The sequence below is a fragment of the Oryzias melastigma genome, unplaced genomic scaffold (genome assembly GCF_002922805.2).
Source record: "Oryzias melastigma strain HK-1 unplaced genomic scaffold, ASM292280v2 sc00221, whole genome shotgun sequence".
Classification (NCBI taxonomy): domain Eukaryota; kingdom Metazoa; phylum Chordata; class Actinopteri; order Beloniformes; family Adrianichthyidae; genus Oryzias; species Oryzias melastigma.
Window position 1 is genome coordinate 144,179 of NW_023416883.1, and position 9,717 is coordinate 153,895.

General features: G+C 43.6%; 1 protein-coding gene across 3 annotated transcripts in view; it reads left to right on the plus strand.

Annotated features, from left to right (window-relative positions):
• The window catches only part of heatr1 (HEAT repeat containing 1), a 57,089-nt gene that overhangs the window by 12,728 nt on the left and 34,644 nt on the right, over positions 1–9,717 (plus strand). For all 3 annotated transcript variants that reach the window (XM_024261532.2, XM_024261533.2, XM_024261531.2), the window contains exons 10-18: positions 3,667–3,768; positions 7,246–7,363; positions 7,438–7,545; positions 7,616–7,714; positions 7,784–7,872; positions 7,954–8,150; positions 8,359–8,480; positions 8,708–8,905; positions 8,991–9,144. In XM_024261532.2, the coding sequence (XP_024117300.1) occupies positions 3,667–3,768; positions 7,246–7,363; positions 7,438–7,545; positions 7,616–7,714; positions 7,784–7,872; positions 7,954–8,150; positions 8,359–8,480; positions 8,708–8,905; positions 8,991–9,144 (1,187 nt within the window). The remainder of the gene's footprint in view (positions 1–3,666; positions 3,769–7,245; positions 7,364–7,437; positions 7,546–7,615; positions 7,715–7,783; positions 7,873–7,953; positions 8,151–8,358; positions 8,481–8,707; positions 8,906–8,990; positions 9,145–9,717) is intronic.

Genomic DNA, 9,717 nt, shown 5'->3' on the forward strand with positions numbered 1-9,717 from the left:
ATGTGTGATCCATCCCATGGCAAAGGGATGGATCACACATCAATGAAAGAAAAAAACTGTTTAAGTCATACTCCAATCATATTTGACCAAATCAAAAACCTAAGAGCTCATTAGAAACTTGCCTCTGAGTTATGGGTGGGACTGTTGTTTCAAAAGTAAACCCTACTTTAACATGCCATCATCCCTTTGTTTACACTTTCTCCCACTACCTTACAGGCCCTCATTCCTCATAACCTAACATTAGCTGTGCAACAAAAATTGGTGATCAACAGTCGAAGCTATCCAGCTGTCGTCTTCTTCTTTTCCTTTCAGCTTTTCCCTTCAGGGGTCACCACAGCCAATCAGTTTCCTCCATCTAAGCCTGTCTTCAGCATCCTCCACTCTAACACCAGCCACCTTCATGTCTTCATTCACTGCATCCATAAACCTCCTCTTTGGTCTTCCTCTAGACCTCTTTCCTGCAGCTCTAGACTCAGCATCCTTCTACCAATATATTCACTGTCTCTCCTCTGAACATGTCCAAACCATCTCAGTCTGGCCTCTCTGACTTTATCTCCAAAACCTCTAACATGTGCTGTCCCTCTGATGTATTCATTCCTGATCCTATCCATCCTGGTCACTCCCAAAGAGAACCTCAGCATCTTCATCTCTGCTACCTCCAGCTCTGCTTCCTGTCTTTTCTTCAGTCCCACTGTTTCTAGTCCAAACAACATGGCTGGTCTCACCACAGTCTTGTACACCTTTCCTTTCATTTGTGCTGAAACTCTTCTGTCACACATCACACCTGACACTTTTCTCCACCCATTCCAACCTGCTTGCACTCTCCTCTTCACTTCTTTTCCACACTCTCCATTACTCTGTACTGTTGACCCTAAATACTTAAACTCCTCCACCTTCTTTATCTCTTCTCCCTGTAACCTCACTCTTCCACTCTGGTTCCTCTCATTCACACACATGTACTCTGTCTTACTGCGGCTAACCTTCATTCCTCTCCTTTCCAGGGCAAACCTCCACCTCTCTAACTCCACCTCCACCTGTTCCCTGCTCTCACTACAAATCACAATATCATCTGCAAACATCATAGTCCATGGTGATTCCTGTCTAACCTCATCCGTCAGTCTGTCCATCACCATTGCAAACAGGAAGGGGCTCAGAGCTGATCCCTGATGTAATCCCACCTCCACCTTGAACTCCTCTGTCACCCCTACAGCACACCTCACCACTGTCTTACAGCCCTCATACATGTCCTGCACTGCTCGGACATACTTCTCTGTCACTCCAGACTTCCTCATACAATACCATAGTTCCTCTCTGGGCACTCTGTCATAAGCTTTCTCCAGATCTACAAAGACACAGTGGAGCTCTCTCTGACCTTCTCTGTACTTCTCTATCAACATCCTCAAAGCAAATGTTGCATCTGTAGTGCTCTTTCTTGGCATGAAACCATACTGCTGCTCACAAATGTTCACTTCTGCTCTTAGTCTGGCTTCCACTACTCTTTCCCACACCTTCATTGTATGGCTCATCAGCTTTATTCCTCTGTAGTTACCACAACTCTGCACATCTCCCTTATTCTTAAAAATGGGCACCATCACACTTCTCCTCCATTCCTCAGGCATCTTCTCACCACCTAAGATCCTGTTGAACAACCCGGTCAAAAACTCCACTGCCATCTCTCCTAGACACTTCCATACCTCCACAGGTATATCATCAGGACCAAGAGCCTTTCCACTCTTCATCCTCTTCAAAGCCCCTCTCACTTCACCTTTACTAATCTTTCTTACTTCCTGCTCCACAACCGTCACCTCTCCTACTCTTTGTTCTCTCTCATTCTCTTCATTCATCAACTCTTCAAAGTATTCTTTCCATCTTTCCATTACACCACTGACACCTGTCACCACATTACCATTCCTATCCTTGATCACCCTAACCTGCTGCATGTCCTTCCCATCTCGATCTCTCTGCCTTGCTAGTCTGTACAGGTCAGTCTCTCCCTCCTTACTACCCAACCTAGCGTACAAGTCATCATAAGCTCTTTGTTTGGCCTTTGACACCTCTACTTTCACCTTACGCTGCATCTCCCTGTACTCCTGTCTACTCTCCTCAGTCCTCTCAGTGTCCCACTTCTTCTTAGCTAGTCTCTTACTCCGTATACACTCCTGCACCTCCTCATTCCACCACCAAGTCTCCTTATCAACTCTCTTTCCTGATGACACACCAAGTACACTCCTACCTGTCTCCCTGATCACATTAGCTGTAGTTATCCAGTCATCTGGGAGTACCTCCTGACCACCCAGAGCCTGTTTCAACTGTTTCTTAAAAGTCATGCAACAATCTTCTTTTTTCAGCTTCCACCAGTTTGTCCTCTTCTCTGCCTTTGCCCTCTCTTTCTTCATCTTCTTCACCACCAGAGTCATTCTACACACCACCATCCTGTGCTGTCTGGAAACACTCTCACCAACCACTACTTTACAGTCACTGATCTCCTTCAGATTACACCGTCTACACAAGATGTAGTCTATCTGTGTGCTTCTACCTCCGCTCTTATAGGTCACTCTATGTTCCTGTCTCTTCTCAAAGAATGTATTCACTATCGCCATTTCCATCTTTTTTGCAAAATTAACCACCATCTGTCCTTCTACATTCCTCTCCTGGATACCAAACCTGCCCATCACCTCCTCATCACCTCGGTTTCCTGCACCAACATGACCATTGAAATCTGCACCAATGACAACTCTCTCATTTCCAGGGATGCTCATCATCACTTCATCAAGATCCAACCAGAACTTCTCCTTCTCTTCCAGCTCACATCCTACCTGTGGGGCATACCCACTAACAACATTGAACATGACACCCTCCATTTCTATCTTCAGACTCATCACTCTATCTGACACTCTTTTTACCTCCACAACACTCCTAACAAACTCCTCCTTTAGGATAACTCCTACTCCATTTCTCTTCCCATCTCCACCATGATAGAACAACTTGAACCCTGCTCCTAAACTTCTAGCCTTACTACCTTTCCACCTGGTCTCCTGGACACACAGTATGTCTACCTTTCTCCTCTGCATCATGTCCACTAACTCTCTACCCTTTCCTGTCATAGTTCCAACATTCAAAGTCCCAACTCTCAGTCCAACACTAGTGACTTTCCTCTTCTCTCTCTTCCTACAAACCTGCCTTCCTCCTCTCCTTTTTCCACCAACAGTAGTCCAATTTTCACCAGCACCCTGTCGGTGAACAGCACCAATGGCGGACGTTGTTAACCCGGGCCTTGACCGATCCGGTATGGATTTTGTAGGTCTGATTCGCATATTTGATTTGGCAAGATTTTACGTCGGGTGCCCTTCCTGACACAACCCTCTGTATTTATCCGGGCTTGGGACCGGCACAATGAGACCCTGGCTTGGGCCCCCTCGTGGCTACATTATCCACTTTTAATGTAAACATTCCTAGGAAAGAACAAGGGTTAATTTATTGAACTCAACTGATCAGCTGTAACTTTTGAAAGGATATTGGGAAAACTTGCAAACACATTGGCTCTTTTGATCATCAATGCTCACATCTGCTTAGAATCTGGACTGGGACCAGCCATTTCTCACAAATGTTTTTGTGGAAGATTCTGACTTTATTCTGAAACACCTGTTCTCTTTTCTTCCCTCACAGGCTGTTGATTGACCAGTATCTGAGTCAGAGCCATCGCTGCGCTGATGACATGTCTGCCCTAGATCAGCTGCTGCTGCCTATCATTAGGCTGTTCGAGAACAGGTACGTTTACAGTTTTGTCTTAATGGTACGCGCAGGGTCTGAAATTAACAATTGCCGCTCGCCAACTGGGATCGTTTTCTCCTCTTTGGATTGTAAAAGTTAGAGGGTTAGTCACCACAGGCAAAATTCTTTGAAAAAAGCCTTCAGCTTAAGCTTTCAATGAAGTCTATGCATACATGCAGACACCCGAATTCCTGGCCTCCGTGCACGGAGCACGCATTGCTACGCAAGTTTTTAAGTTGGGTCTTGAGCTCTGCACACAAATTGGGCACGCACTGAGCGTGCTGAATGTTAAACCGAGTTCAAGGTGCTCACAGCGTGCGGTGTGTTCAAGAACACTGTCTGCGCTGGTTTATGTATGTGCGCTCAGCAGGTGGTATCTACACCGGAGCTGCGCGCTTACACAGGTATCAGCAGGAGGAGAATCTTCTTCTATTTACTGTTCATTAGTGCTCCTCCACCACCTGCAATACGGAGAACCTAGGAGCAAAAATTCAAAGTGTGAACCCCTCAAATCTCGCTCCAGGTTTTTTTGTTTTTCACGACTCTGTTCTGTCTGGGTGTCACATTAATCCAACTGGGAACAAATCCCAATGATTCATTTCTCTTTCTTGATCATGTTTGGAACTTCCTTGCTTTGAAGCGGACACTATCCATGGACGACTCACAAATCCTGGTCTCTGATTGGTCATTGTTCTGCCTTGCTGTGATGATGCATGAAAATGTTGAGTCGGGTTGAACATTCAGTGCGCATTTAGCGGCTGGTGGGAAATATGCTGAGCAGGCGCCGGTGTGGAGCGGTCCATTACATGGAGCCCAACATGAACAGAGTATGAAAGGACTTGTGATCATTTCACTATTATGTTTAATTGTTTATTTGTATTGAATCCTTTCTGTTAGCTGGAAAGCAGACAGTTTGATGTAAGGGGAATAAAGAAAACATACTTGGCCTTAGAATACCTTTAATTCATTGTGTTGAGAAAAAATTGAAAAAAAAAGCAGATATCATTCTAATGGGTTCTCTTTTGGCTGATGTTATTTGCACATATTTAAAGTGCGACCAAGCATAAAAGCAAATAGAAATTCATGTTGGGCGCATTTAATTGACCGGCGATGTGTGAAAAGGGTCTTAATGGAGACCCTTGTCTAAAACAGCAAACATCTGTTTGAACTGGAATTTATTGAAGACAGGACACGACTGGAAGATATACGGTATTCTGCATCTAAAATGAATGTTTTTTGCTGATCATCACTACCTCTGTGGAGAAATTGAGTGTTGGTGTTAGACTGGGGGGCGGAGCTGTCATCTATGCTTAAGACAAACCAAATCATCAATCAAGACCCAGTATGGATCTATGGACTTTTCCAGTCTGATTACACCCTAAAAAATTTGTAGTAAGCTTAAAGTCCCTCTCAAATCATCTTTTGAACTGTTGTAAAGGCATTCCCAGTGGTCTCAATTATGATTATGCCGTTTCTAGGACATAGTTTCTGCAGAGTGGCAGGAGTTCATTAGGAATTCACTTTTGGGTTGAGGGACTGTAGCTGCAGAGCAAGCCTGTCCCCTTCCCATCTTTCTTCTGTTTACATGCTCTCCTACAAGCTTACAGCTCCTTACAACCTCGAAAATTAACATTAATGGTGCAATAAAAATGGTAAGCAATATTGGCTTTTTCCAAGGGCATTTTTCTGTCTGCTTTGGATCCTTCAAGATTTATTCAAAATCATTCCGAAATGCAATTTTAAGATCTTTATCTCCTTCATCAGAAAGAAAATGACTTAAGAACATGTTAAGAACACAATTTTCATTGGAGAGGCCTTTAAATAAACTACTTTTTGCTAAGGGATCCCAATGGGGTAGTTGCTGCAAGCATAATCTATTTGAACTACCACAAGGAAATGGAAAGAATGAGAGTAACTAAGTTATTAATCTTGAATAATGTTGATTTAAAGTACAAGCAGTAGTTTCTAAAGTGTGAGTAAACTGGAGGAGATGCAACCCTGTTACTTTTATCACAGGAACAGATTGAAAATCCACAAGAACATTAGCTTTCTCTCAGGTGTAGAAGCTACATTTTTAGACAGCTTTTAATACGGACCAAAAGGACAAACTTACTTATCTAAATAAGTAAAGGAAAAAAATAAGTTTTATTCAGATTACATGGGTAACAAGGTTGAATGAGGTTAAGTGAGATATTTAAGTATTGCCGACTATGTTTCAAAAATATAGAGAATTCAAGAGAAGGGATCCCTTAGCTCTACTCATTTTTTGTGAAACTGTGTGATGTCAAGTCCAGTATCATGGATTATCTGCTGGATTGTTATTCTACTATCCTAAAAGGTTATGGTAACAAGGTTAAGTGCATGTTGTGGTACAAAAGTTCCAAAAATAATACCTTCTTTGGAATATTGTATTTATCAAACAAATTTTCCTATAGTTAGAAAAGACAGCAATTAAACAAATAATACAACGTGTTCCTGTACTCACCTATGGTCATGAGCTCTGGGTCGTGACCGAAAGAACGAGATCCCGACTACAAGCGGCTGAAATGAGTTTTCTTCGCAGGGTGGCTGGGCGCTCCCTTAGAGATAGGGTGAGGAGCTCAGTCACCCAGAGGGAGCTCGGAGTAGAGCTGCTTCTCCTCCGCATCGAGAGAAGCCAGTTGAGGTGGTTCGGTCATCTGATCCGGATGCCTCCTGGACGCCTCCCTGGTGAGGTGTTCCGGGCATGTCCCACTGGGCGGAGGCCCCGGGGAAGACCCAGGACACGCTGGAGAGACTATGTTTCTCGGATTGCCTGGGAACGCCTCGGGGTCCCCCCAGAAGAGCTGGAGGAAGTGGCCGGGGAGAGGGAATTCTGGGCATCTTTGCTTGGACTGCTGCCCCTGCGACCCGGTCCCGGATGAAGCGGAGGAAGATGGATGGATGGATGGATACAACAAAATACTTTAAATTTCATTCCATTGTATTTGAGATTCAATTATGTCATGGGGGGGTAGCAGAAGAGTAAATGGCATTTTAGGGGGTACTCCAGATTTATTTGTAATTTGAAAACTATAAGCATTCTTTTCTCTTAATTTTTTATAGGTTTGGTTTCAGAACAGGTGAATTTACTTAGAAACTCCATGTTTTAGTATTTTGTACATTAATTTTAAAAAATGTTATTGGTGGTAGGGATGTAAAATGTCCTTCAGTTATAGAATTACACTAATAATTCGTATGGTTAAAAAGGCTTGGTCAATAGATTTTTTTTTTTAATTTACAAACCAACTTGCCCTGTGACTCAAGAAATACATTTCAGTGACTGTGTACAAGTGTTGAAAAGCCGGAATTGTGATGGATGAGAAGTCAGAATCAGAATCAATTTATTTGCCATTTGTAATGGTTAAATCACATTGAAACAACAACTGCTGGGCTCCCCACACAGACTACAAAAAAACACAGACAGATTAAAAACACAAGTTTTTGTTACTTTAGGTACTCTAAGGCCCTGGACGCCATTCTGGCTGCCCGTGTGTGCAGTGTCAGCAATTTGGCTCAGAAGCAGCTGTTCAATCGATTCCTGTCTCTTTCCACGAGGAGTGGAAAACACCAGGTAAGCTGCTTGTCATATAGGTAGAAGTATGACCTGAAGAGTTGGCCAACACCCGTTTGTGTGTTTGTTGACAGATTCTTGGCAACTCGGATGTGTCATTGTTCCTGAGCCTGAGACATCCAGAGCCCTCAGTCCGAATGGCAGCTGTGGAATGTCTAAAGGACTTGGTGGCTACAGGACAAGTAAGCAAGAATTTCATGATTTGAACCTGGACGGTGAGGGCCTATATTTTAGATAAATGTGTCCTTTCAGCATGTGACTCTTGATGAAACCTTTCTGAAAGAGGCCATCCTGGAGCGCCTAAAGGATGAGGCTGTGGAGGTGGTGGCTGCTGCTCTTACAGTGCTGCAGGTCAGTGGGCGGCGGGTGATCATCTTACATTCTTACAAGCAGGGTGGTTATTGGTGTGCTGCTCTGTAGATGGTCCTGGACAAGTTGGAGCCTGAGGACTGTGTATCATGTCTACTGTCTCTGGTGCACAGAACCGATCTGTCAGGGGATGAGTGTTGGTCAGTGAAGCTCACATCATTCTCTCAAAAATCTTCCAAAGCTCAATAGTATTTATAGTGACTCTGTATTGCCCTCTTCAGGCTGCCAGTGCTGACAAGTGCAGTACATTTACTGTCTGACCAACAGCTCTTAAAGAGAGATCATGGGCTTCTGGAGAAAACGGGCTGGAGGCTCCTGCCCTTCTTGGTCATCACCTCGCCTCAGCTCGGACTCCCAAACGCTGTAGCTCACTCGTCTGTCCTCGCTCAGCACCCCCTCACACACAACTGGGGTCAAGGTAACGGTTTTGTGTAGCTCCTACACAGTCAAAGGTGCATCAAAAAATAGGTTCTTTATCAAACTTGGATGACCTCCAAAATTTTAAATCGATACATTTTGTGAATTTGATTATTTCTTTCTTTGTGTATTTCTTAATTACACACGTATGTTTATGAAGGGATGCACATTTTAGTAAAACCAAGAATAAAGTTGTATTTTCTCCTCAGAACTAAACAAAATGGCAAAGATGAGCCATGACCCTAACTTTGTTGGCATGGCTAACGATCGTCTCATCTCTACGCTAGCTAGGAACCTGACCAACATGGAGCCCTTTTGCAAACGAGATGCTGTGAGTTCTTTAACCTGGGGTAGGGATGGGGCATGAAAATGCAAATACAGTTAGAATAAAAATTAGGGGGTTTGAAGTTTAACTGAGATCTGTTATATCTACTTTAAAACAATATCTAATAATTGAGTGCGTCAGGACTTATTTCCAGATTACACCGGCTTCTCCCTCACAGGACGTCCCTGTTCTTTGATATCAAACAGTTTTCACAATGTCACTGTTTCTTTCAGCTTGAGAAACTAGTCCTGCTTGTGGAGCAGCAGCTGGGGTCCAGCCTTAGGGCCAGGGCCTCCTTTGTAGTTCTGACTCGGACTCTGCTGCTCAGTCTTGACGGCCTGAGTGAGACCCAGCACCTTCTCACTTCTCAGAGGATATACATGCTCCTGGAAGCTCCCTTGCTGGAAGTAACCAGAAGCAGCAACACCCCTGTAAGTCTTGGGTCTCTCCAGCTGTCCTGTGTTGTTTAGAGATGGGTAACACCAGATTGATTCTCATTCCTCCGTTACATCACAGGAAATGGAGCGTCCTGCTTCTGACCCCTTGTCTTTCTCTGAAGCGGTGACTCTTTGCCTGAGTAGTTGTGGCCGGCAGGAGAATGAGGCGCTTCTCGTGGCTCTGCTGCGTGACTTCGTCTTCGCATTGAAATGTCCTGATGTTTCCCTCAGCGGTAACAGCAGCTGGATTTTTACCATTTGAACAGTGTTTGTACTTGGACAGCTGCTTAGCCGTAGACAGTCACTTCCTTTTCAAATTTGACTGCTGGTCAAACTGTTCTTGGACCCAGTTTTAATTCAATGAGCAATCATCAACCTGTGTAAAGCCCTTTAACCACAGGTTTAAAGCTGTAGCATAATAGCAGACAGACAGTTTCTGCAGTTCTTGGTACAACACCTGGGAGAAATGTTTTTTTTTCTTCTCCAGCCAGATGGCTGGTTAACTAACAGAAGTATCAGTTATATGAAACAAAAATAGCATAAATAATAGTAGATTTTATTTAAATGCACCTTTCAGGACACAAAGGGACACTGGGAGATAAAATACATATTGCTATAAAATTTGCAAAAATAAAAAACTGTTTAAGTCATACTCCAATCATATTTGACCAAATCAAAAACCTGTGTTTTTTCCTAGAATATAGCTTCTGTAAAGCGGTAAGAGCTCATTAGAAACTTGCCTCTGAGTTATGGGTGGGACTGTTGTTTCAAAAGTAAACCCTACTTTAACATGCCATCATCCCTTT